The following is a 27893-nucleotide window of genomic DNA, read 5'->3' as shown; positions in this document are numbered from 1 at the left end:
ACCAGGTCTGCGCGGGGCGCAGACCTTGGCAGGAAGAACCAAGGGTCAGCGCAGTGCGCTGACCCCCAGAACAAGGAAAACGAGTCTGTGCAGAGCACAGACTCCACAAGGAACAAGGACCACGGGTCTGCGCAGGGCGCAGACACCGCAAAGAACCACGCAGAGGCCGGGCCTCTAGCGGAGAGCGAGCTGAATGACTTCAGCTCGGATGCAATCAGTTTCATCACCAAAAGACAAGCCGTGATTCGGTTTGTCCAAGACACAATAGCAGCTTCTGTTGATCAACAGAAGCTGAACGCAGACAATGCGGGCAGAGGCAACACAAATGAATTTAAAGTTGGTTCATTAGTTTTGTTAGCTACACAAAACCTGCCTAGACATGCAGTTTCGGATTTCGGAGCAAGCAAGCTTGCTCCGCGCTTCATCGGGCCGTTCACTGTGTTGGCACGGCACGGCAACGCATACACGCTAGACATACCGTCTAGCATGCGCCTCCATCCGACCTTTTACGTCGGACGGCTGAAGCCATACCGGCAGCACGAGCCATCTAGCTCGGCTGACCCGAAGCCTCGGCAGGAGCCGAGGCAGAAGCGGAGGACTTGGCCTCGGCGACGAGCAACCTCTCCTCCAGCGCGCGGACGCGCTGGAGCAACCCCTTCATCTGGGTCCCCAACTCGACCTGGATATTCGAGGCGGTCTGCGAGACCGCCGCGACTTGGGCCTTCTGGTTCGCCAGCTCCTGTTTTAGGGCGGCGAACTCAGCGCCCTGCAGACGCTCCACGACGGTCACCCGGTCGTGGAGAGGCGCATACTGATCAACCCGGGGCTGATCATACCCGGGGCGTGTTCCCACCCCGCCACCGCCGATCCGTGACACCCGCGGCTCAACCCGCTGGATTGTTGAGCGGATTGTTGGCCATAGTATCCCGAAAACGAACCCTCAAGGGGCTCGTTTTCGTATTCGTTGGAGAGGATTTCCTCCCCACCGAGATACATTGGAGCCGCGGAACGTCTTGCTGGAGGACGTTCCGGAAATGATGAGGGCGTACGAAGAGCAGTACGCGCTGGCGCAGCGGAGTAACACGAGCGCTGCGATCATCGCTAGCGCCCGAACCCTCACGTGCTAAGAACTTAGCACGGAGCTCTTGAGACTTTCGGGCACACGGAACGACGTGTACCCGTTCAGGTCGCGGTCGCTCAAGCGGACCGCACCTGGGAAGCACTTCGTGCACTGAAAGCCCTCGGGCACAGCGCACGGCACATTTGCCTCCTCAGCAGCAACATGAAGTTGCTCCAGCTTTCCACGCTTCGAGTACGTCTCGAAGCGATCACGCGCTTGCTTAATCCGATCACGGTAGCACTCGGCCTCTTGTTGAAGTTCTCAACAAAGGCGTTCCAGCTTTGACAAAGTGCCTGCCACTCGGGCACTTTGCTGCGAGAAGAGGTCTTCTTGCTTTGAAACCATCGGAGCTCATGAAAGAGTCCGATGTAGTAATCGCGCCTTTGATGCGTTTCCGCATCAAAGTGCAGCTCGGCAGCCACAGCGTCATCTTTGATGGCGCTGCATACGTACAGCGGTACCTCATTCGGAGGTACCGAGTTCCCAAACCGGTCCGCAATCTCGGATGCGGACGGCATCCGGATCGCGCTGCAGGCGCAGCGCGCGGAGAGCCTTGAGCTTTAACATCACGCGCTGCAGCAGCAGCGCGCGGAGTACTGAGAGCCCCAGCTGAAGCGAGTGGGGTATCGCTCTCAGTTCGCGAACGCTTCGAACTCGAAGCGTCCGATTCGTCCCCTTCACGCGGGCGAACGTTCTTGGCGTGAGGGTCGAGCGATTCGCTCGACACTGAGTCTTTACGCTTTGAGGGCGAGTCCTCCTCGCCCTCCATGTCTTCATCGTCGTCGTCGAAGTCGACGACGTCACCGTACTTCGCCTTCTGGCGTTCGAAGTAGTCGTCGATGGAGAGATGACTCCCCATCGACTTAGCGGACTTCTTCTGAGGCGCGCTCATCGTTGAATGAGCGCGGATTTCTTCTCCAAACGCGGAGAATTGACGAATGGTCAATTCCAAAGATTGACGTGCGGGGACCCCGCGCGTCTAACCTTAAGGGGGGATGGTGTAACGGGGTTACACGTACAAGTGGCTGCAAGCCACTTGTGAATTTAACAGATAGGTTATCTGTTAAACGTTATGGATACTTCCTCACATTGGTGTAAGACACACCGATGGATACATTGAAGTGGACCACCACAGTGAGTGGTCCACACATACCCAAAAGATCCTATTGGTAGAAAGCAGCATCTTTCTACCAATCAGAGACATGCATATTAGCGGGGCTCTGACAGCCAGCCGCTGCCAACCCTTTTATAGATGATAAACAGTTTTTAGCAGATTTTAGAGGAAGATCAATTTACAAACAATACAGTTCTCATTTTACCTCAAACTAGCTACTTGGAGTCTTGTCTAAAGTTAACTTATATTTGTGTATTCAAATATAATTAACCTAAGTAATTACTAAGTACTTACGCTTCCTCATACACGTTGCGCAACGTGTAAGCTAAAGTAGTGAGTCAAGTTAGACCCACTACATCACCCCACAGACATGCTGGCAGATTTGCCGCATCACGGATTGCCCGAACCTTGCTAAGCAGCTTGCCATTCAGCTTTTCTACCAAGCAATTTCCTCGGGGGTGTATGCATTGATCGTCAGCAACCGAATCCCATGCTCGCGGAAGAATGTAGCCAGCATATGATTCAAAAACTCGCCTCCTTGATCACACGAAAAGAGGTTTACTTTGTAATCCTTCTCAAGTTGGCGAACCAAAACGATCACATTTTCAGCAGCTTCACTCTTCTTGTTCAGTAAGAAAACCCATTTGTAGCGAGACGCTTCATCTTGAACAAGTTGGAAGTACTTGGCTCTTCCAGGAGTCACGATTCCAACATAACAGACATCAGACATCAGACGTGCTCCACACTCAGAAGCCCGCTTGCCTACTTGCCTCTTGAACGCCATCCGCTTTGCTTTTGCTTCCTCACAGGCCATACACTTGAGGGGTGTCTTCTTGAAGTTGTCCATGGTCATTCCATCCATCCCATCTGCCAACCCATCCCGCACCATTTTCTTCATAGCCTCTTCATTCAGATGCGCAAGTTTCAGATGCCACTTCATCACGATGTTGTCTTCCAGCGTCTCGATAGACCTAGCAACCATCATAGAAGTCTGCAGCACAGGACTAGCCTTCGTCCAGTAGAAACCATCATCCTTCTTCGTAAACACCAGGCGAATACCGTCCTTGTCGAAATACTTGCAGCGCAACTGCTCGTTGTATGTGCCGAAGTACGACGGCTTCCAGCGTGTCTTCTCCAGCAGACGTTGGCTAATCAAGTTCACCGCTCCGTTCGGTGCATAGCGGACACCCTGCAGATCGAGGTACTTGCCAGGTTGGATTTCCAGCCGAACCCATACCGACAGTTCGTTCGTGTCCAAGCCTCCCTGTCAGTCGAGAGTCAGTAGGGTATCTTTCACTAAGCTCACGAACGATCCTCCATTCACGCAGACATGGGCACCAGCACCACCATCTAACATCCAATCGTTCACTGAAGCGGCCACGGGTGGAGTCACATGTTGACTGTTCATCATTCGGATAGGTACCGGTGGGTTCTTTGAGTCTCCGAGCTGTCCGGCCCATACCAACTTCATCGGGGTTGCGACTTTGCCAATATTGCCATCTCCCCTCTTCTCAGATTCACTGCCTTTCTTCTCTTGTAGTGCCTTCCATCCGAAGCAGTCGGCTCGCAGGTGGCCTTTGTTTTTGCAAAAGAAACACTTCCGAGTTTCCTTGCTCACCTTCTTACCACTATTCTTCTTGACCTTCTTCTTTGGATTCTGCGGGACGGGGTGCTGGGCCATCACCTTCGTAACTTTCACAGTTTCCTAGTGCGCTGCCTCGGCGGCGCATGCTTTATCCGCCTCAGCTTCGCCAAGAAGAACATTCACTACCGTAGCCAGGTCCGGGGTAACCCCGCCGTTGCTGTTCCTATTGAACATGCGAACGACATTTCGATGCGAGTCCACAACTCCCTGAAGAATAACATTCACCATATCAGCATCGCTGATGGCCGCATTCATGTTAGCTAGTTGGCGCCTCATATCTTCTAATCGCTCGAGGTATTTCTCCATGTCCTCGCCAACAGTAAACTTAGCTGCATACAGGTCGCGCCGTAGACGAATCTCACTGGCGTAGGCACGTTTTGTCTTGTCTCGTTCAAACGAATTCCACATTTCGCGCGCTGTAGCCATTCTGCATATTTTCTTCGAGTCGTTGGGCAACATGCCAAACAGCAGCGCATAACGAGCAAATTAATTCCGCTCTGTCCATTGAGGGTCATTTGGATTAGCAGCAGCGGTGCCACCAATCCCATCCCAGCACTCGTGCTGGATGAGGTAGCCTTCGATTTGAGCACGATACAGGTCGAAGCCTCCGTCTGCGGTGTACTTCGGCGGCTTCGAACCACACTTGGGCCGGGTCCTCGCTCCACCATTCACTACTTGTTGTTGTTGTTGGTTCGGTGGAGGTTGCCCAGCCGATTGGGTATTCTGGCCAACCACCGGCAGACTCTCCCCACCACCAGATGGGTTCTGACCAGCTAAGTTCGCTACCATCCCCACTAGCGTCGACACGACTTGCCTTGACTACGCGTACAAAAGCTCGCCAAGTCCAGTAGAAGATGCCCGTAAACCACGTGTTGGGCTCATAACCTACGAAAAACCGAACAGATTCGGGTTGTCGAGGCTTTTCGCCATCCGCCCTACAATTCGACGTGGTACACGCATGACGTGGCGATGCTCAAGCTCGAGACACCGGCAAGGCATCAACCAATTAAGCTTTGCGCGGCCGACGGATCGGACAACCAACCCGGCACGATGGCTACAGTGCTTGGGTGGGGACAGGTGTACGAGAACTCGGGTCTCGTCGGCACCAGAGTCGAGCTTGGGGTCTGGACGCAGCAACTTAGAGTAGGAGGTGGTTGGCCACTTGAGCTTCAGGTTGGGAATTCAAAAGTGAGTGAGGTCAAGTTGTGTTGCATCGGGGAAAGCCCGCAGGCGAAAACCCCCTTTCGGTACTCAGTGACTACTTCGGCTCGCTCATCGAGCAAGAGAGGACCAACGATGGCCAGGATCCCTCCCAGAGATCTCCTCAGAGACTTTCTCGGATCCATCCTTCTCTCTCATAGTCACAACCACTCACAACTAGCGCTCCTTTTCATCCATTGGTATCTAACTGGGATGACACTGGCATCAACGGCCCAATCTACTGCTAACATGTAGAACTCCTGCCGTCGATGTCTCGTAAGGTGTGCAATCAAAACTTCAGTGAGACGCTTCGGCAAGTTGACGTCGAGATCATTCCTGATGAGTTGGAGTCAATTACACCATGCCGTCCGATTCTATCATGTGCGCGGGAGTTGGCGACGGCAAAGACGCTTGCGTTGGAGACTCCGGTGGGCCCCTGGAGCGCTAGTTGGAATCGTGAGTTCGGGCGGAGAATTTTGCGGCGAGATACCTGGGTTGTACACTCGCGTGACGCAAGTTTTGGACTTCACTCACGATATCCTGAGCGGCGGCTCCAGTGGCAATGTCACGGAGTTGCTTACTGTGGGAGGTGCCAGTTTCGCCTCACAGGTTTAAGTGACGAAACCTACTGTAGAGAGGCGTATGAAGGCAAAAAAAAAAGTTCTTGGAAATGGATCTAGAAACTGAATTGTATCATTTTATAGAATCATATCCTCTAATAAATCAGTACGCTTCAGTAAATGGGTTGTCAATCCCATAAAATGGGCACTCCCTAATCATGAGCCGGAAGCGCCGAGGACCAGCAGCAGCGGCGCATGGTCGCTCGCACCGCCGCCGCTCCTTCTCCGAGAGCGACGTGGAGGTGCGCGTGAAGCGCGCGAAGACGCGCCGCGACGAGGCGGGCGGCGCCGGCTCGTCGGCCGAGGCGGTGGCCCACTTCCAGGCGCTGCAGAGCCGCGCGGGCGCCACGGTGCTGGCCGACGTGTTCGAGTGGCTGGTCGACGCCGTGGTGGGCGAGCTGGTGGGCCGCTGTCTGCTGTCGCAGTTCCACCGCGCGCCGCTGAGCGCGCGCGTGTTCCGCAACTTAAGGCTGGCGGTGGTGACCAACTGCAACTTGGCGCGAGTGTACGACGCCATGGGCTACGCCGCCGTGCGGCGCACAGAAGACGGCGCTGCGGTCGGCGCCAGACTCAAACAGAAGCAGCGCGCGGACGTGGTGGAGGCCGTGGTGGGCGAGCTGGTGCTTAAGTTGCACGAGCAACCGTCCAAGTTGAAGTTGATATCAGATCCCACCAATTACCGCGCCCATTTGGATACACTGGTGGCCACCATGCTGCACTTGCACTTCGCCGAGAGGACTCGAGCTGCCGAGGAGAAGGGAGAGGCCATGCTGACGGCCAAAGGTCCGTTAACAGTGGCCTTCAATCCGTTCGCGTGTCTGCCGCAGGAGCAGCTGGACGAGGCCACGGGCGAGTTGCTGGTGCGCGACGGCGTCTTCGAGCACGACGTGTTCAACGAGCAGCAGGAGGAGCAACGCGCGGACGCGGACCTCATTGAGGAGTACGAGAGGGCTGCGCAGACGAGAGTGGAGGGGAGGCACCACTACTTTGCAGCTGCCGAGAAGATGACAACCAGAGATCGACTGGACGAGGTGGTGGACGAGGAGAAGACGTTGACGGTTGATCGGCGTGTTCGGCTGGCTATGCTGCAGCTGGACGAGCAGCATGTTCTGCGCACGTCGAGCGAGATCTTCGAGGTGTTCAAGATCTACGGCATGGCCGTGCTCTCGGAGCGGATGAGTCTGTCGCTGGTGCTGCCGCACGTGGAGTTGGGGGCGCACAAGCAGACCAAGAAGGCGGCGATGGCCACGCCGGCGAGACTCACGCGACAGCGGCAGATGGTACTCTCGGTGGCGCACCTCGCGGTGTGTGCTGCGTCGTTGGGGATCGTAGAAGCGATGGTGGATGCAGAGGACGAGGCTGACAGGGAAGAGGAAGTGGCTGCTCGACGAATGCAAGAGGAGCACGGACGTGCGAACACTCTGCGTGCGTTCGTGGGCTTCCACAGCGCCGTTGCTACGACGTCTACCACAGCGAACCGACGCAGCAATATGCTGGTAAACGCCATTTGCACTGCTCTTTATGACGCAGCGTTCGCTAGTCAAAGCGAGTTCGGCGCCTCCGCATTGCGGGCGTTGAAGATTCCCGAGAGGGAGCCACTCGTGGCCATGATGCGGTCTGTGGGGGAGGCGCGGGTCTTCATGAACAGCAAAACGTGTGACGACTTGCACGCGTGTGGGGAGAGACCGGTAACGGAAGCAGCATTGGCGCGTGAGAGGAAACTCAAATCGAGTTTTTTGCTTCGACAGTGCGACTCCAACACGCTGGAGGATCTGTTCGAGACGCTCAACAAGGAACAAGAAGCACAACGCAACCATAGTGAAGCCACTTCGGAGTCGCAGACCCAGCGCAAGCGTAAACCCAAGAAGAAAAAGTCAGCGAAGGGCTTCGCCGCCACGGCTGGCTGCATAACTCGCAACCTGGAGCGCTTCCTCCACCGCCGATTCCTCTTCTGTCTCGAAGAGGTCGTGGTTCTGTTCGCCCAGCGCAAGACAGAAGCGTGTCGCGCGCAAATTGCTGCGTTTTAACAGGATTTGGAGCCGTGTGTGGACGAGCTTCAGTTCCGCAAGTGGGAGGTCTCGACTAGCACGCTGACGTTGGCCATGCGGGACAGCTTCTTCCGAATGCTGCTGCACGACATTTGCCAGTTTCACGCCATTGTGTCGTCCAGTAGGAACGCGCGGGACGGAACTCGGATCACGCAGCTACGGCTACCGCTCCACTACACGTGGTCAAACATCGACACGCGCATCACCACGGAGCAAGAAGCTCGCAGCTGAGCTCTTTGCTGAGTTTTGGTGGCGGTGAAGAAGTAGGTGCTGTCGTTGCTGGGGTTGCTGAGCGGGTTGGTAGCGTTCGTATATGGTGCCTCATTGGGGGTATGCCTCGCGTGGGAGGCTCCGTGATAAAGCCTTGTGGGGCGCATTCGCGAAGCTGGGCTGCCTTTGCTAGCACCACTACTGCGTTATCTACCGTGTGAGGGTCAGGGCGAGCGAGCGGAGACAAGGCAGCGTGCACCGTCAGCTGGCGCATGCCCAGCGCTCGATTCACTCGAGCCTCCATGACATGAGCTTGCGCGGTCGGTGTCCTGGCGTGACGGATGCGTGACGCCCCCTTCTCCTGGAAGACGCGCTCGCGCTGCTTCTGGAGGAAGTCAGCACCTTTGTCCCGGCCGACGTGGAATTCAAGCGGGCTGTCCAGTGCTGCAGCCACACCGCGCAATCGTTTTTGCTTGTTCCACAGACTCTCGGGCTCGAAGGTTAATGTGGCTGGTGCCGACTCGGATCGACAAAGCGGGACATTGATGCGAGAGTCGCTGATTCCAGCCTCGGACTCGCGATTCGTGTTTGTGCGCCGGGTTGGTATTTGCTGCTTACTGGTGCTGCGTGGAATCGACGGCGCTGTCTCGATCTGGGGAAGTGTTTCGAGCGAGGAGGTATCATCAGGGTCTTCGCTGCTTCTGGTTGTGTGTGGTTGTTCAGTGAGAATGAACACAGGAGGAAGCGTTTTCGGTGACTTTATTGGCGAGTCTTGCGCTTGCTGGCTTTCCGGCGATGATATATCACTCAGGTGATCACTAGGAAACAGCAGGAAGGAGGTGTCATCCAGGTCTTGCCACCAGGCCTTCCGCTCGGTTCGTTTTCGAGGGAATGGTTGGTTTGGTCTGGTTCGTTGTAGATGCCGAGTGAGCAGGACAGGTTGATGCGATGGAGGTGTTGCGCTTGGCAGTCGGAGTGGACTGTCAGGGCTTTCGTCGTCATCGGTGTCACTTGATTCGTTGCCTGGGACAACCTCGGTCACGCGTGGTGTGACCACGCGGTCGACGGATCCGTTCACTATCGCCCCGTCAAGCGCGGCTGATAGGCCTTTGAATCCCACGATGAGGTCACAGAAGTCGTCCTTGACTTGTGCGTTGCCCTTAGCAAACCTGCGCACAACAACCACGCGTCAGCATTATTAGGTGTCCTCGAGAATGGAGAAAACATGACACGACATGAACGTACAAATTGGCGAGTAGCTTCATTGCGTTGTCCAGCTCTTCGTGTCTTAGTTGCCACATTCGGTCCAGGCGCTTGAGCGCGAATAAAGCGTCGTCCACATCTAATATGCGGCACATTTCGAAGATGAATTCTGGCTGCTGATACTTCGACAGGACTCGGAAGAGCAAGCTGGAGCGTGCGCACTTCGCAAACTCGCTGCCGTATCGGAGAAACTCAAGGAGGTTTTCTACATCAGGGAACAACGCGAGCACACCAGCAATGTCGCTCAAAGCCAACGCGTCTGCCAGAGCCTCTCGAACCACGTCTCGCAATACTAGGAAGTGCTCGTCGACCGTGAACATACAGACGACTTTCGCTACTCGATTCAACAGCTCATCAACCTCGTCTTGACTGTTGTCACCGACGTCGCAGTACTCGGCCATCAGACGCAAGAAGAACCACTGCGACTCGCTTTTCAATAAGCGGAGAAGTGGTGTATGATACTTATCATCAACCAACCCAATGACGCGGCAGAATGAAGCGCTTACAGGCTCACAGCTCGGGTTGCACATCGCTGTGCAGAATGCGCTCACAGAACTTTTGGGCATCTTCACCAGTCTTGAAAGAGCCAAAGCTCGCTCGCGAACGGTGAGCTTGAGGAAAAGAGTAACTAAGCTCACTCGAATGGTGGTTTGTAGCGGGTTGAACAGCAAAACCAGTAGCCGCAGTGACTCGTTGTCTTCGAGGTTGGTCGCTACGTCTGCAAGATTCTGTACGTCGTTCGGTCCGTCCAAGGCTCGAAGCTGCTCGACGAAAGACGAGCGGATGTCCCACGACATTCGGTGAAACAGCGCTACAAGCTCGTGCATCAATTCTGGAGGAATACGAGCCGAGTAGCTGATGATGCGCAGCAGCACTCCCTTCTCTGGTCGATCCACGAGCATCTCAAAGAAGAGATTTCGGATGTGGACGGGCAATTCAGCAGCGAAGATGACGAGTTCTCGGCTAGAAGCCTGGTTCATCATATCCACTGCCACCGTGATGAATACCTCCAACTGCTCAGCGCTCACGTACTGCGACCCCATTAACTTGGCGAACATTTTGTACTCGACCTTCGCGAGCATCAACAGCACCTGGAAGAAGGCGTCGAGTGCTTCAGTGGGCCACGCTGACATCTTCGCTAAGAGACGACAGTTTGCGTCGCAAGGAATGCTCAGCATGAGTCGAGTCAGAGCGACTTGCTCAGGCATTCTCTGCGTCCGCAGGAAAAAGAGCAAGCGATCATATTCCACGAACGGGATGACACGGAGAAGGCGAAGCACCTTGTGACGCGCGAGTTCACTCTCGCAAAGATACAGCAAGACCTTAGCGTGGACTTCAGTCGAGGACGAAGAGGCTACAGCTCCATCAGTCTGGGTTTCACGACGATTTACGAGGATGTCTCGACAGAGCAGTGCTTTGTCTTTCCTGTCAAGGTTGTTGAGCATTTGGAGCACAGTAGTCACCTTATCATCACCTAAACCGGAGCTGTTGGCGGCATGCAGACTGAGTAACGTGTCGTAGAGGGGCAGCGTTTCCTCGCCCGGCATATCTTCGACTAGTTTCACAAGCGTCTCGCGCCATTCAAGCTGAATCGCAACGAATAAGCGCAGAAAAGGCTGCAAGCACTGCAGCTGGATGAGTTCTAACCCCCGACCAAGCACCACCAAGTCATCAGCAGAGCGAACTTCTACGCCATACATCAGTTGCTGAGCCATCTCGCTCGGTAGTGTTGACAATTTTTGAATCACGAGGTCCGCCGAGTTCAGGCGAGCGTACAGGAAGAGCTTCAGCAGGAAATAGTTCCCGCGCAAGTGCGACGGACTTGCAAACGCGTCGTCAGGGTCTTCGTCTTGCTCTTTCGCCGGCTCTGTGTTCAAAGGAGAATTTGACGTTGCAACCATCAGGTCCAGAAACCGTAGTTGGCTCTGCGTGGAGAACGTCAGGAACATGAGCAAGAAGTCGACCTTCTTGCGACCGAAGCTGAACAACGCTGCCACGAACACTTCAATGGCGTTTGGCTCCGCAGGGGCGAGAGCTTCCAGCATCCTCAGCAGGTCATTTTTCGGGAAGAATGGCAGTCCACGCTTCACGACTAAATGCATCATCTTCTCGCTGTTAAACTTCGCAAAAAGAGTGATCAATATGATAGTCGGGAACTCTTCCAGCAGCAGCGACAGCTCCCGTCGCACTGCAACATCAAGATCCAGCAACTTGGCTGCAGAAATGCCAGTGGTTTCGTAGAATCGACCGAGCTTCTTCAAAGTACTGGTTGTCGTGGACAAGAAGTTGCCGTTATTTGACGCGGCGAGGAGCTTGTGGACTGCATCGATGAGAGCAAGTCTCTTGGCGGTATCCAGGGGCCTCAACAGGCTCAACCACGTGATCATGCAGTGCTCGCGAATCGCTCTACTCACAAAACTTACAGCACTTTCGTAACCCAGGTCATAAATTACCTCGCCGTCCACTTCATCGTCGTCAGCTCGACTGGTAGCGAGGACAGCGTGGTCGAGGTCATCCAGCCAGTTGATCCATTCGCGCAGCTCCGGCAGGTCTTCCGCGAACAAGTCGAGGAACTCTTTCTGGAACTTAAACGACATGGTCTTCGCCACGACGCAGTAGGTGATCGCGCGCGAGAGGCCCAACGTCTGGTAGATCTTAGTGAGAAGGTGGCGGTCTCTGCTGTCGGCGAAGGAGGCGTAAAAGTGCATAAGTTGCTTGGTGACAGTGCTGCCATTGGTACTGGTACCAAAACCGCTGTCTCGTCCTGGAGACTCGAGACTGCCGAGGTGATTACTACGTAGCGGTCGCTGGCGGTCGTGGGATGTGATGTAGTGGTGCATACGGATGAGGTCTTGCAGGTAATGCTCCACGTCGTCTGTGGGGTCGAATTGATGCGAAAACCACGACGCAACATTGACGAGGGCCACCGTGGACTGCATCGCACTCAAAATTTCGGATAGCTGGACTTGTTGTGGCAGTCGGAAGCGGCCACCGACCATGACGCGCAGATCCTCTGCAATCGACGACTTTTCCAGCCCGAGCAACAACAAGATGCGCTCCGAAGGCGGCAAGGCCACGTCATGGCTATCAGGTGCCATGAGCAACGCGAGTCAAACCTGGCGCTCCCCACTCTAGGCTACTCTTGAAATAGCTCCGTACAAAAATCATCAACTATGTCATTGGAAGCCCATGTGCGTCAACGGATCTTGGAAAGACACGATGACGAAATATGACCAAGGGAGCTTGCTTCATTGTTCAATTTTCCACGCAGCAAAGACTGCAGAATTTATTGAGGACAACAATGTTCTTCTCGCGGAAACAGTCGAAAAACTCGCTTCGAGCGGATGCAGCTGAGGCGGAACTTGCCATGCTTCGCGAGAAGCTGCAAGCAATGAAAATTACCAATGCGGCTGTCGCACAGTCAACGGGGAGTGCTGCCAGGCCCAAGTAAGCGAGCTTACTTCGAGCTGACGCAGCGGAAGCAGAGCTGGCGAGCCTGCGGGGACAAATGAATGGAAATCACAAGAAGAAAAGTTTAAAGTTCAGCTGCAAAATTGGCTGGTGCAAGCACGAAGGTAACTACGACTCGGTTGATGCTGACCTTGAAGGTCTTAAGAGAAGACTGACGGCCATGGAACACGAGATGGGACAAATGCAGCGGTTCAGCCAGATCCGAAACGAAATGGAGCGCAAAATCGCCAACGTTGAGAAAGAAATCCGACGGAAGTTTGGGAGACCAATTGCGTTGGACCTCGTGATTGTGGTGGACTGCATGGGGTCAATGGCTCCATGGATTACACAAGCTAAGTCTGCAATCAACTTGACCATTAACAACGTTCAAGTCGACCACCCACGAGCTTACATTCGGGTCGGCTGTGTGGCCTACCGCGATTTTTGTGACGGGGCCAAGCGGATCCAGACTCAAACGTAGACAGCTGATGCCACGGTTGTGGAGAATTTCATTTCTTCACTTGATGCGCTTGGTGGCGGAGATGACCCGGAGGATAGTCCCGGTGGGCTCGCGGCTGCACTTAAAATGCCTTTCCAGGCGGAAGCAAAACGCATTGTGCTCGTTGCTGACGCACCGTGTCACGGCACGAAGTTTCATGACATGATGGACGATATAATGTATTTCCGCGAAATCCAGCAAAGTCCGGACATTTGCGCTCAAATGCGAGAAATGGCGAAGCGCGGCGTCGATTTCACAATCATCGAGGTTGAACCGACCTGCACAGCCAAGATGGTGAAGATACTTCGGGGGAGAATTCAACAGCATAACAAGTCGTGACGCTTTGGTCGGGAGACCAAAGCGTAACCTTCAGCAACGCGAATGATGCAGTTCGCTTTGGGAGTGTTGTCAACTGATCGGCGAGCTCGTCACTTTCGGCGAGCAAGAAGCGAAGCGTTATTGCAGACTGGAGCACCGCGATGTAAGCTTCTAGACGCGATAATGGACCAACTACGCGTTTGCCTCGTCTACTGGAAGGTGACGAGGACGAAGAAAAAGCTACGGAGACCATGGCAATTATTGCTCCTCCTACGATGGAGACGCTGAACTGGACCGACGTTTACAACTCGCCGAATATTACTGCTGTCCGTCATTCGCTCCAGTTTAGCCCAGACGAGCACGTCGACTGGAAGGCATTGAATCTGAAGCACACGCAACAGGTCACGACAATACGCTTGACGCGGAGCTGCTTTGCAAAAGGAGCGATGAGATCTCAACATGTTGGTATGAGATCAAGAACCCTGTCGAGGCAGGTTTGAGCTCGACAATGTCGATGTTCACTGCTGATGGTTTTGATCTATGTGAGACTGCCCAAGCATTCAGCCACTTCACCTGGCAAAAGACGTACAGAGAGTTGATGGTCGTGGACCTTCAAGGCGTCGGATGCATTTTCACGGATCCGCAGATTCATTCGAAGCATGGCGACAGGTTCGGCTGTGACAACTTGTCCGATGATGGCATGACGGCCTTCTTCGCTACCCACAAGTGCAGCTCCGTCTGCAAAGCGCTTAAACTGGAACCAGTGAAGCGCATCGTGTCGAGTGCGAACGATGATCAGCGGCTGAGAAGTCGACGAAGAAGACGGCGATCAAGTCGATGACGTGCAGTTGTCCGCTATGCGGAGAGATCACAGCTGTGCTACACAGTGACTTCATTCAAGCGTATTGGGGAGGACGCGAAGTGTACTGCGCATCTTGCGTCTCCAGAACGAAACAAACGCTGCGACGGAAATGCAGCACGTGCAAGAAGAAGTTCGACTATTTCCCCGTGCTGGTTCTCGATGAAGGGTATCGAGGTGCCAGCTATTTGCAAGTACTGCAAAGCGGTCGCTGCTAATGACAGCACCGAGTGACTCAATTCCAAGCACCTCGCCAAGTCGAGGCATTTCAATGCAGGAGAGACACGGGCGATTTCGTGCAACCACATTTGATTTTATTTTGGTTTAACCAGGTAATTCCTCTTTGCCATTCGACTTGACGCATCGGATGCGATTTGCGCTCGGTGAGTTCTGGTTGGTTGTTTACCACTCGCGATGTTCACGTCAGTTGCTTGGCGACGTCATCTTGCAAATTACGTCTACGGTACCACTGACGCGATCAGGTATATTTGTGAGATCGCGCGCCTTTCGCTAGCTGCCAGTATCGCTTCCGATTTCTAGCACGCAAGCAGTCCCAGACACTACGATGGAGGAGCAGCTCATCGTCAAAAACTCGTTCAACGAGTCTTTCGTGACCGTCGAAGGACTTCAGGTCGATGCGGACCAGCATGCGGAGCCCGACCCACGTCTCATGGAGGAAGTTCGCGAGCTCCTCAAGCTAATTCTCCCAGTGGTAGGTGGGCGAAATGAAATCCACTCGGGCCTACTGTAACTTAACTCGATTCCAATTCAGACGGGAACCACAGTTCTCGAATTCCTCCCGGGATTTGTCTCTGTTCTTTTGGCCGGTAACATGGAAGGACCCAACTCGCAGCACTACGTGGATGCCGCCACAATCTCCGTCATGGTAAACTTAAATTGCTGCTCGATACATGTCTAATGTCTAAGCCGTGGTTAACGCGCTGGCTTTGGTTGTACTGTAGCTGTTGAACGTCACGGCCCAGTCACTAGGCCTGGGTCTTGCATCAGCTCTCGACACGCTTTGCTCCCAGGCCTACGGTGCCAAACGACTCGACAAGATCGGACTCTACTTCCAGACCGGAGTGATCGTCCTCACCACGACCCTCGTCCCCATGCTCCTGGTCAACTCGTTCGCCGAGCCCATTCTCGGTTGGCTTGGCCAAGACGCCGAGATCACCCACTTGTCGCGGGACTTCTCCCGGCTGATACTGCCTGGACTACCGTTCCTCTTCCTCTACGAGCTGGTCCGGAAGGTCATGCAAGCCCAGAACATCGTCAAGCCCCTCGTCGCCATCGCAGTGATCGGGAACCTCGTTAACCTCGCTGCTGGTTATGGACTGGCGTACCACACATCGATGGGATTCAATGGTATCGCAGTCGCTCGTTCGCTTGGTAACATCTCGCTTACGCTCCTCCTTGTGCCATATTTCGCGTGGCGACCGGACCAACTTCGAAAGTGGTGGGGCCACGGATGGAACATCAAGGCGGCTAAGAGCTACGTTGGGCTTTTCTTGCACATCGGATTGCCGGGCATGGTGATGATGGCTGTCGAAGTCTGGGCCTTTGAAATTCTGGCAATCCTGGCCGGTGTGTTGCCGAACAGCGTCGTGGCCCTCGCAACGCACGCCGTGCTGATGAACGTCAACATTATTCTCTACACGGCGTTCTACGGCGTCGCAGTCGCTGCCAGCATCCGGGTCGGCAATTGTCTGGGTGCCAACAAACCCAAGAAAGCCAAGATGGCATGCAACTTGTCGCTAGCTATCACTTTTGGAATCTCTGTAGCCTTCGCAGTGCTGCTCTTCAGCCTCAGTGACTACATTCCAAAGCTGTTCCTGGACGACGACGAGAGCATCGACCTCGCGTCCAAGATCATGGCCATGTGGTCGCCCCTCGAAGTCGCCGATGGCCTCAACGCTGTCATGCAGGGAATCTTCCGTGGTGCAGGCAAGCAGAAGCCAGCAGCCATCGCAAATGTGCTGGGCTACTACGGAGGAGGGATCCCGCTCGGTGCGATTCTTGCTTTCGCGGGCGGTGAGGGGGTCGAAGGACTGTGGTGGGGAATTGGTTTTGGCATCGCAGTAACATGGCTGTCACTAACTTTCATCATGCTGCGCTACTGGAAATGGGATCAGCTCGCAAGTGAAGCACGCCAACGTACGGCGCAGTGATGAAATTGAGCCTACATAATGAAAAAATTCTACCTGGCGGAGAGGAGAGAGAAGAGGAAGACACTAAGTGGGTTTTAAAGCTTTTCGTTATCTTGCAAGGATACCAATCGTCTATCCTTGCCTACACGCTAGTACTCATCAAAGGAAAGTCGCAGACAGAAAACCCCCGCGTCTTCGCAAGTTTATCTTCCGCCCTCACTCTTGCAACACCTTCCCTCTCCACGACGGATTGCTGTTAATGCAGTCGTCGTGGTCGAACGCTCATCGATATGTATTGTGCCTTTCACCTACTTTGGCGGGTGAGCTGTAATTCCGGCGGAATCAAATCCATAAAGGGCAACCAACGCTTATTTAATGCTAATTCTGCCTAAGGTTGTGAGCGATTCCCCTAACTCCTGCGATCAGCATTTGCAGTGGTCGTACTGAGCGAATCTCGCGCTCGCATCCGCTCGCCTTCGCCCGTGATCCGTTCGCTAACAACTGGCAAGTCAAAATCAAAATTGAGCATTCTATTGAAATGCCCGACCCGAATTCACGAGCAGACCGGTATACGACACAGTAGAGAACCTGCCTTATCCGTTCGCATCCAAAGACCCGCAAATGAGAGGGTCCTTGTTGGAGCATACATTCCTGCTACAGGTAGCGGTGCCGGTGGTGGAGCCATCAGCGGAGATGCCGACGAGCACGAGTGAGGCGATTACTGCCACGGCGGCGAGCTTCATGGTGATTTCCGGTGGGTGGGCTAGTGTTGATCGGGAAATTGGACATTGGAAAATGGTCTGGCGTGATCCAGCACGTGAGCTCTCTCGACTCGAGAGTCACGGTACAAGTCGGCTTTTTTTGCTCACCCCTAGTAAATCTTCCCGATAATGCCTATAATAGTATGCACTAACGCGTTTTTCGGCAAAATTTGGTCATACTTGAACACTTCTTGCCTATATGTATGGCCATCCGAGATCGTGAAGTTTAGTTTATACAGATCAAGTAAACATTGGTCAATACGGGTTCAATGCAAGCATTGATGGCGTAACCAGATAGCACCATCACGGAGAAAACAAACGAGCCAAAGCCCCATGTGGTAGAATTTACACGCGGCGAAGAAACAAATATAGCCGCATCAAGCCGCGAACATATCCCTTCGGACGGTATTCACGCGAATGGATTACTTCAAATCACCGTAAGTCACCGATGGTGTTGCACTTCGCCGCCACAAGCAACATTCACCTTGTCGCATCGTTCGCACAACGGTAATAACTCATTGCGGTCTCGTATGATAGCGAACGGGATAGAAATCTATTCTCGATAGTGATTCCTTGTAATATATAGTGGTTTCCGTATGTGCCATATTTTGATGCTCACAATGGATTTCCTTGATTTGAGATAAACCTCCCATAATTGATTGTTCATTGCAGTTGAAATCCATAATATATTTGAAACGCCAAAAGACGGCGGTCAACCAAGGTATCTTTACTGCCAGGTAATCACTTATTTGACTGATATTTCCCCGTGTGTGCGCAGCTATCCGATCGTTCCGTACATCCCCCTGCGTCGAATGTTGTTGAGAGGCTGTTAGCAAGGCGAAGGTGGTGTTGTCCCCTCTTCGTCACCTGTGCAACTCGAGAGGGTGCTCTTTCTCATGGTTAACCGCAGGTTTTGGTCGATCAAAATGTCGTCACTTCGTCTAAGCAGTACCAAGGAAAGATTAATGCATAATGGATTCTTTGTCCTATAGAGTTGCCATAGTGTATGTTCAATCTACACTGATACGAATATCACGAGTGCGCAATACCAAGGAGAATGGGCTGTTGTCGCAGGTATACCCGTCGACGGACCGCACACTTAGTGCGGCTTTGGGAACAGTTAGCCGTCAAAACCGCATTCAAATCAAATCAAACGCAATACCAAGGAGAAAAAACCGCTATATTGGGTTCGAGTTTGCCGTTATTTACCCCCCCCCCCGCGCTAACTCTGGATCTAAAATCCAGAAAAAATCGGGTTGCAACAAGTATTGAGGCTATCATTGATGGCGTAACCAGATAGCAGCATCCTGGGGAAAACATATTGACCAATGTTACTTGATCTTTATAAACTTCACGATCTCGATGATTCATCGACGATGACCATACACGTAGATACATGTATTGTGGTTTGCAGATATTTTGTCGCTCGGATTTAGGGCTTAGATCGATCTCCGAGATAAAATAATTCGAAGACATAAAAATGCGAGACGGTAGTAAATCGACCTCCAGGCGTAGGTAAGTCGCACCACCTCTTCCTACTTAACATAACGGGTGCATCGTTGGTTCTCAGGACACCGAGGTAACGTCGCCGGCTACTGCTACTCCGGTACGGCTCTGTTGGACGTGTTTAACGGCTCGTTAGCTTCGTCTGTGAGTGCACGAGCGGCTCCTGCAACACTGGGCTTTCCGCTTCTCTGTGGCGCGAGCAGCTCCCCGCCATGTAAGACCACATGTAGATACTACGCTACCATTTTACTTTAGGAAAAGCGTTTCGTATGAACCGCTGTAGCTCCACTAAATAAAATGTAGGGTGGGCTTTCACGTAGTTTCGAACACGGGTGACCACGGCACTCGGCCAACGCGACGAGCGGTTAGTTTGACCTCCTTCGTCAACCACACCATCGGTCAAAAACAACTTGTACCAACGTTGCAGTGTTCGCACGCTAGGCCAAAATATATCGCTAACATACTGCATACAGATTTCATACACATGCATAAGAAAAACAGCTCGTCAACGGTAGTCGGGAGAGTGCATGCTGCACTTGTGCACGATGAAGGTTTTCGGAAACTGCGGTGCTTCGACAGATCGGCAGCGCGATCTGCCGACCACTCGTCAAGTGTCCAGATGTAAGTGTCCAATTGCATATTATATATATATATATATATAAAGCACGGCATTATAATGCGTACACAGCCATCGCGATTTAAAATAAATCGGCCCGAATTGCGTTTTTGGATCGGCAATTCGACCACAGATAGCGTAAATCGAGATCGATATCGAGGCTGGTGAAAATAACTTGGTCGAGTTAGTGGCCATCTGTTTTTATATCGGGCGCCAGATATTATAACTCGGGCAAAACACTAGGTGAAAACGACAAACGCATTGCAAAGCATATTACGTAGTACAATAAGAAGTGTACAAGTAATACTTGCCCATACTATGGGTTCGCAAATAGTGTGTGCTGGCCCACACAAATTACAATCGTCAAGCTTTGCCGTAGAAAAGGATAAGCGCATACTATTATAGGCATGATCGGGAAGATTTACCCACTTGACTTAGGGGTGAGCAAAAAAGTAGACTATATCGCGACTCTCTCCAGTCGAGAGACCAACCGCACGTGCTGGATCACGCCAGACCATATTCCAATTTCCAATTTCCCGATCAACACTAACCCACCCGCCGGAAGTCACCATGAAGCTCGCCGCCGTGGCTGTAATCGCCTCACTCGTGCTCGTCGACATCTTCGCCGATGATGGCTCCACCACCTGTGGCAGGGATGAATGCTCCAACAAGGACCCTCTCATTTGCGGAAGTAACGGCGTGACCTACGATAACAAGTGCGAGTTTGACTATTACAACTGCCACAGCGGCGGGAAATGGAGAGTGCTGCACGAGGGTACGTGTAACAGAAGTGAGGGCGAGAAATAAACCCACGTTGGTTGATCACTTTTGCCGCCGATGAAGCACGTCAACTTCGAGCGAGCGGTGCAAGGACTCTAGGAAGAGGACACGCCGGTGAGCTGCCCGGGGTTTGCTTGCTCGCCTCGTGGAGGTCTGTCTGGGACTTTCTCTTCGCAAACGAAATGCAAAGCAATAAATTGCCATTCCACAGTATCAAACCAATACGTTTTGATTTTTTCTCTTAACACAGATGAAACAGTGTTAGCACGAAGTCTAGCAATTGATTTATCAGAGATGCTCGCTTCCGGATTTCACGAAGTACAAGGTTGATCGCGTGCAAGTAACTTACTGGGTAGTACAGACCAAATTTGAGAGGTGAACTAGTATGATTGACCACCTTACACGTTTGCAAACATCATTTACAGTTTTTTTAAATGAAATTTACAAGCAATGTTTGTGATGTCATCGTAATTCTCTGGATTTTTATTTAATCCAGAGTTGTTGGGGGTGATCCCAAAAACCCTCCCAATTTTGAAATGATAGCACCACCACAAATTTATATTTGCATTATACCGGTGCAATCATTTCATACCCAAACTGAATGTTGCTTGTGCTCAATACACATCCACCACAATGATGGTCACGAAACACACTCACAAAAGCAACAACCAGAAATACCTACAATATTGCATACTAGAATATTACATATTACTTAGCTCAAGCTCACAGTCCTGTCGTATTGAAGCTAGTTTGGTGCAACGATAGCACGCGGAGCTATCGGGCGCATGCTTTCGCTCCCATCCAACGGGAACTCGCTCACTTTCGTTTTTGCGGCAAAACGCACACAGGACAAGACCTACTCTCACCGCTGTGGTGATGCTTCAACGCATTCGAGAGCTTCGCTTGATAGTGATGAGATCAGGTGTCGGCTAATTGTGTCAAGCTCTCGATGCTAGTGACAAACAGCAGCGGCTCAGGAGTGCATAGGCCAATGGCCGTGGCAGCGAGATGCCTTTGGCCAGTGGGGACTTCGCAAGTGTGCACTCTAAAGGTCATTCGCCTCGAGGAACGCAGCCCGCGTTGGCAGTGGGCGCTGGCACGCGCCCACAACTTCACGAAGGACTACGACAGAAGAGTGAGCTGAGAACTTCAAGAGTAGTTGTATCGTTTCAATTTCCCTCATTAATCAATTTACCTCTTCGGAAACCCCCCAGATTTCATGACAAAGCTAGCTTTGCGCTCTTCGAACCGTTGAGTGCATTGATCCCGGACATCACTAGTCCGGTACTTCGTCTGCTTGGTGCGCGTGTCGATCGAAGTTGTCGTTGGGTTCAAGACAATACCGAGTCACGTCGACTAAGTATGACCTCGATTAAGTTCGTCTTAAGTTCTGTTGAAGTGCTCTTATTGCAGCATGTCGACGCGCTACGCAGTAAACTCCGATGGGGACGTCGAGATGTCGATTCCCCAGCCCATCTTCGAGGGCATCGATCCACCTGAGCTATCAAGCTGGGAGCACGCTGCCCTGATCGAATGGTATCACGAGTGGGAGCGCTACGTGGAGAAGATTCGTCACCGCTGTACGACAACTGGCGAAACGTTTGAGAACGTTGTGGCCACCGTCAAGGCTCGGTGAAGCCTAATACGCTGCGGAACCTGGCTACATATGTGCTCAAGAAGCTGGTGGCCTCGGTGACTGACGCGGGCATCATGAAGGCCGTGCAGGCGCGTTGTCGTACGCTCAAGAACGAGTTTGTGCCTGATGTCACGTCTCTGTTCCATCAAAAACTTAAGATGGACCTCTCTATTGATGACTGTAATGCGCGGACCTTCCGCTACTATGAGGACTTCAACGGAATTGTGGAAGGCAACGGTCTCCAAGGGCTGATCGGTACTGGTAACGAAACTGAGAATGGCTACAAGAACAGGCTGAAGGCAAGCTGCTGCTTGCTGGTCGACAACCTACAGACCCCAGTGCTCAAGGCTCAAATCGGCCGACTTATCGATTTGGAGAGGCGAGACTGCGAATCTGATGATGTCGCCCTCTTTGACCTGATACTGGAGCATGCAAAGGTCCAACAACGATTTCATCGAATGTCGCAGGATTATGCTGCACGAGGGGATTCCAAACTGGCAAAGCCAGAACGAAAACCCCAGCAGGCCGACACCAGCAAGTGTGGGGCGACGCGCCCAACGCCACCTACCGCCTCGACGCCGCCGGCACCTCCGCGATCCCCGCAGCCTCCGCGAGCCTCGCAAGCTGCCCGCTCCCCGCCGCACAACGGCTGTCTGGTATGCAAGGGGCCGCACTGGCTTAGGGGCTGCCCTGTTGCCACGGAGCAGCAGCGTGAGGAGGCGCGGAGGAAGTTCCGTGAAGCCAAGGAACAGCGCTCGAGTACCCTCCGTTCCAAGGTTGCGCGGTGTGTAACGCCTACAGGGTCTGTTCGGATTAATGGTCTCCTCGAGGTGCCCTACACGCTGGACACTGGCGCTGACAAAAGTGTTGTCCCCGAAGGAATTGTGAAATCACTGCTTGCTGTACAACCTACGCTAGTGGCTACTCCGTTAAGTACGGCTGTGGAGGCGGAAATTGTTGATGGACGGCGCGTGCTGTGCGACATGGAGTTGCTTCTGAATTTGGAGCTATCTACAATTGCTGGGCTAGTTCCTATGCGATCGGTACCTTGCTTATTTCTACCAGGTGAGGGCGACGAGTTCTTGCTGGGTCGCGACGCTCTGAAGGCACTACGCATCGATATCGAGAACCAGTTAGCTCAACTTGTTGGCCAACCAATTCTTGCTGCCGAAGAAGATGAGTTTCCGATGGGCGACGACATTCCAGATGGCCAGCGCGCGCCTGGCACCGATGGTGGTGTCAAGCAGTTAGTGGCGCGCGCGGTAGCCAATGGGATGCCTGCGGAATATGAGGAAGCCGTGCGTGAAATGTTAGCTCAATTTCCTGACGTCTGGCGCGAGACCATTGGACCCGACCCTCCTGCGCGCGTAGAGCCCCTTCCACGTGACCCTGCCGAGCGGCGCGGTGCCGCACCGATACCCCCCGCGCAAGTATGCTCCACTACAGGCACAGTTTATCCGAAAGTACGTCAGGGCTTTGGTTGACAACGGCCTGGTCAAGAAAAATAACTTTTCCCGCTGGGCAAGCGCGGTGGCTCCCGTGCGCAAACCAGGCTCGCGAGATGAGTTTCGCCTGACTACTGACTACAGGCCGGTCAACCGTCTAACTAGGTGTCATGCCTACAGCCGCGGTGACGACGGACGCGTTCGCAGGCAAAAAAGTGTTCGCGACGTTTGACTTTACCCAAGGGTTCTGGCAGCTTCCTCTGTGTGAAGAGTGGCGAGAGATATTCTCATTCATCACTGAGGAGGGAGTATTTATGCCCAATCGAGTGCCACAAGGCGCAACGGACTCAGCACTCCATTTCCAGGAAGAGATGCAGCGTGTACGGGCCCCGATGATCCCCCACTCGGTTCTAGTATGGGTGGATGACGTCATTCTTTTCGCGCCTAGGCTTCATGAGTTTGTTGGTGTGCTCCGACAGTTTTTCTCGCTTGTCGCTGAGGCCATGCTGAAATTAAACATGGCAAAGTGCTCGCTATACACCACGGAAGTGAAGTGGTGTGGTCGCCTTATATCCGGATCGGGTATCCGGCATGATCCTGCTCGCGTGGATGCGCTGTCTACGGTTCCAGTGCCAGCAACAATAGCGGGATTACAGTATTTTGTGTGCGCCACCAATTGGCTGCAGGACTCGCTACCCGACTACGCCCGTATGGTTGCTCCCCTACAAGCGAAATTGGTGGTTGAGAGGAAGCGTGTCGGTGGTCGCAGTCGTAACGCTCTTAGCGCAGCAACAGCGTGGACGGCTGAAGAACAAGATGCGTACAACGCCATGCTGGCGCTGGTCCGCGACTAGGCTCTGTTGACGTCGCCAAGTCCTGACGCGGAGCTCCTTGTCTTCCCAGATGCCAGCACCTCCGGTTACTCTATCGAAGTTACTCAGGTCGTCGGCTGAGATCCCTCTCTTCCCGTCGCCCAACAAAAGCACGAAATGATCATCTGCAAGGGCGGCACCTTCAAGCACAATGAACTGGACCGGACAGTTGTGGAAAAGGAGGCGTATCCCATAGTCAAGGCGTGGCATGACCTAGAATATTTGCTGCTTCGCCCTAAGGAATTTCGTCTATACTGTGTGACCATGCGAATTTAATTTACATTTTTTGCGCAGCACGAGGGGCTCAAGACTCATGTCCGCGATCAACTTCAACGGCGGGCAATGCGGCTATGCGGACTGCATTATGTGATTGAGCACATCGCGGGAGAAGGCAATGCCTGGGCGGACATTGTCTCTCGCTGGCACATGCGGGCCGCAGCCATCGTGCGCTTCCCCAGGTATCCGTATCCCAATTGAGGCCCCTATCAGACGGTAATTTTGTTTCCCCTACGCTAACCGACATATGCGAGGCCCAACAAGCCGCTGGACGCGACCGTGCATGGCTGCGAGTCACTCAGGAGGAGGTGGATGGAGTGGTGATGATTGGTGGACGCCCCTGGATCCCAAATGGAGCGAAAGAGCTTCTCGCACGCCTATTTGTGGTCGCACATGCCGGGGCACAAGGCCACCATGGCCAAGAACCTATGACGATCGTGCTACAGCAGCGCTATTGGATTGCCTGCTTGGCTGAGAAGGTGGTGGCATTTATTCGTGAATACCTGCTTTGCAAGCATGTCAAGGCCCCATCGCTAATTCCTCGACCGTACGGTCCTTTACTTTCAGCAACGCGACGCAATGAAGTCGTGCATTGGGACTTTCAGTACCTTGGCAAAGGTTTCGGCGACTCCGTCTATCTTCTGGTGCTCAAAGATGGTCTCTCGCACTTTTGCTGCAGCGGGGCTGCCGTAGCTTTGCGTCAGAGGAAGACGGGTTAGACTCACCGAGTCTTAGCTAGGGATAGCGGTCGTTCTAATACCAGAACGACGTACGAGTCTGTACACCTTACGGATATAAGAGTCAACACAAGACCCTTAGGTGTAAATCCCAAACTGAATGTATTTCTCTTTGTTTTGGTGTAAATGTATGACGCTCGCTATCTAGCATAGTGAGCCCTAGTCTCTAGCATATACATTGGCTATAAAGGCACCTACTGATGTTCCTACTGATTTAGGTTAAGATATGGACCCCACAACTCCAGCGATCGGGTAACCCCGTTACACCCTCCCTCACCAAACCGTGGACACGTAGTGTCCACGCTTAACGATATCAACCGTGTGATCGAGAAACTTTCTCGAGCTGGTCAATCCACATCGCGTGGACGACCCAGAGTACTTTCTTGGCGCTGAGCGCCAACGCATAACTCGTAGTCACAACGCGTTTTGGTCGTTCGACCACAGACAGCAGCAGCGGCGCACCACGTCCACGCCAGGGCACAGCCCACTTCGTTCCACAGCACCCCGTGCTAGCGATCGCCCACCGGCGCCTTCCACTTCGGTGCCGGCACCACATACGCCGAACGGGCTCTCAGTGCCCCAGTACTTCGCGGCGTATCGCCTCAGGCACTGCTCGCTTCGCGAGAGGGCTAGCTCACTCCGAGCGATGGCCCGACCGCCTATGCGGGCCAATGACGAGCTCATGGCGAGCTTTGAAGAAGGTCAAGTCGACTACGAGGAGTCACACACGGACTTCCCGCATCGAGAGGGTGGGTCACTCGCTTCGCCTCGCTCGCCGAGCCGTGGTGGCGCTTCTCGCGCGCCATCGCCGCAACGCGGGGCCGGGACACTCGCAACCATTCGCTCTCCGAACCGCATCGCTACGCCTCCAGCGCAGTCTCCGAACCGTCGTGGCGACGAGCGCTCAGCGCAAGAGCCGCGTGCTCCTTTGCGGACTCCGAACCCACTCCCCGATCGTCCGCTTGGCCTGGCCGAACTGCGGGAGCTCACGGAGCCTCGGTACTCGCCACTCCGTGGACTCGGAGGTCCCACACAGGGTTCTGTCGTTACCAACGACTTGGACGAAGCTCAGGCCGAGCACCTCGTGGGGCAGGTGAACCGGCTACCGCGCTCTCAGCGCCCTGAGCTCCGGTCATTGATCACGACCGGGCGCGCGGACTATAACTTCCAGTCCCGCGACCCGGTCGAGGCCGCGCGTCAGGCTGCGACGCAGAACCTGGCGTTGTACGTCATTGGGCCTCCGGCCCGTACGTCGGACGAGGTTGCATTGCAGACTTCGCTCCACGAGCGGCTGCTCACTCCCCAGGCCGCAACGGTGGCGGAGTATCGCGAGCGTCTGCGACGCCAGGGCCTGCACCAGTCCGTGCCGCAGATGCGGACGTACCCCGTAGTGCTCAACCCGAGCGAGGACCCCACGGTGTACGAAGCTCAGTTCGAGCTCTGGGCTGAGGGCAGCCGTCATTTGCCGTCGATGGAAGCTCTCCGAGCAAGCTTCAGTGAAGAGGATGTTCGCGTTGAACGCCGACTCCGCTTCGAGCACGCGAAGCTCCGCGCCAAGCGCCGCCTGCCTGCTGGCTCATTCACGGGTAGGTGTAATGTACCACGCACCTTTGAGCACTCCAGCTTCTTCTCATCGCGAGGGAGGAGTAGCTGTGACTCAGGGTCACCCCGGAGCATTGCAACTGACCCAGCAGCTTCCCAAGCTATTGCCGGGAAGCGCGGTACGGCCGGCGTGCCGGCCTTGAGCCCTCGGGGCGCTGGTGATCAAGCTGATCAAAAGCGTCCACGACGTCTGGGCAGTCTTGGCGGAGGGGTACCTCAAACTCCCATGGGTTTTCTGACTCCGCGTACCCTCGCCACTTTACCAGATACTGGTTTTGACCCCGGCATTGCCACTTCGCCAGGAGGCGCTCTACATGATAGTGAAGGTTCCCCTGCTCATCGAGCAGAACGAGGGAGAGGCTCGAAAGATCCACCATCGCTACGAGGAGCTTCGTGAGCGCGTCGGCGACGTTGACCAGCGTCTAAGTCTATGCTTCGACGACGTCGCGGCGCTGGACCAGCGGATGGATTGGATCCAAGTTCCCGACGAGGTATGGAACCGCTTCCGTGGTCTTGAGCAGGTTGCTCGTGACGAAGGGGACTGGATTCAGTTCCTTCGCTCCCAGGAGCATCAGCAAGCTGAGCGTGTTGCAGCGCTGGAGCACCAGGGGGCCGAGCTCCGCGGTCAGGTCGACCTTCTTGCCCGAATACAGGGCGCGCCTCCGGCGACTCCTGTCGGCGACACTTCCGACCGTGTCGACGACCTCGCCTGCTCGACGCCTGCGACTGCATCCTCGACCTCGTCGACCTCGGCGCCTGTGACTGCGCCCTCAACCTCGTCGACCGCAAAGCCCGCGGCGCCTCCATCCGCGCCTGTCCCGGATCACGGTACGGGTTGAGCATGCCCACGTAGAAGACGGAATGCGTCCGCATCTTCTTCGGAAGATTGAGCGTGTACGCTAGGCCTCTCTTGGCCACGACCTTGAAAGGTCTGATGAAGCGCGGGCGCAACTTCGTCTTGAAGACGGCTGACACTGCATGCGTAGGTAGGTTCTTTGCATTTAGCAACACCAGGTCCCCGACCTCATAACTGTCAACATTGCCTCTGCCCCTGGCATCCGCATTTTCTATTTGCTTGTCTTGGCTTTCAGCCATTGCGTCACGCACGTGTCGTAAGACACTTAGACGCGTTGACAGAAAATCGTCAACCTGTTCACGAACAGTAG

At 53.9% G+C, this 27893-nt stretch overlaps 5 protein-coding genes across 5 annotated transcripts; 2 read left to right on the top strand and 3 right to left on the bottom strand.

Annotated features, from left to right (window-relative positions):
* Positions 1-2670: 2670 nt before the first annotated feature.
* IUM83_16384 (Integrase, catalytic core protein) lies at positions 2671-3915 on the bottom strand (the record flags this gene model as incomplete). Its single annotated transcript, XM_067941262.1, has 2 exons — positions 2671-3498; positions 3697-3915. The coding sequence occupies 2 exons, from the start codon at positions 3913-3915 to the stop codon at positions 2671-2673; spliced, it is 1047 nt and encodes a 348-aa protein (XP_067798487.1).
* A 24-nt stretch (positions 3916-3939) lies between these two features.
* On the bottom strand, positions 3940-4287 carry IUM83_16383 (uncharacterized protein; the record flags this gene model as incomplete). Its single annotated transcript, XM_067941261.1, has 1 exon — positions 3940-4287. One exon carries the CDS (start codon positions 4285-4287, stop codon positions 3940-3942), a length of 348 nt encoding a protein of 115 aa, XP_067798440.1.
* Positions 4288-5857: 1570 nt separating this feature from the next.
* On the top strand, positions 5858-7978 carry IUM83_16382 (Ribonuclease III domain; the record flags this gene model as incomplete). Its single annotated transcript, XM_067941260.1, has 3 exons — positions 5858-7387; positions 7448-7663; positions 7730-7978. 3 exons carry the CDS (start codon positions 5858-5860, stop codon positions 7976-7978), a joined length of 1995 nt encoding a protein of 664 aa, XP_067798460.1.
* A 1056-nt stretch (positions 7979-9034) lies between these two features.
* Positions 9035-12318, bottom strand: IUM83_16381 (uncharacterized protein; the record flags this gene model as incomplete). Its single annotated transcript, XM_067941259.1, has 2 exons — positions 9035-9116; positions 9203-12318. 2 exons carry the CDS (start codon positions 12316-12318, stop codon positions 9035-9037), a joined length of 3198 nt encoding a protein of 1065 aa, XP_067798442.1.
* A 2593-nt stretch (positions 12319-14911) lies between these two features.
* Positions 14912-16517, top strand: IUM83_16380 (Multidrug/Oligosaccharidyl-lipid/polysaccharide (MOP) Flippase Superfamily; the record flags this gene model as incomplete). The annotated part of the gene is made up of 3 exons (XM_067941258.1): positions 14912-15058; positions 15119-15232; positions 15309-16517. The coding sequence occupies 3 exons, from the start codon at positions 14912-14914 to the stop codon at positions 16515-16517; spliced, it is 1470 nt and encodes a 489-aa protein (XP_067798441.1).
* Between the last annotated feature and the right edge of the window lie 11376 nt (positions 16518-27893).

Source organism: Phytophthora cinnamomi (assembly GCF_018691715.1).
Source record: "Phytophthora cinnamomi strain GKB4 chromosome Unknown Contig9, whole genome shotgun sequence".
NCBI lineage: Eukaryota > Oomycota > Peronosporomycetes > Peronosporales > Peronosporaceae > Phytophthora > Phytophthora cinnamomi.
The sequence above is the reverse complement of the archived record's forward strand: the minus strand, read 5'-3'. Positions and strand labels throughout refer to the sequence as shown.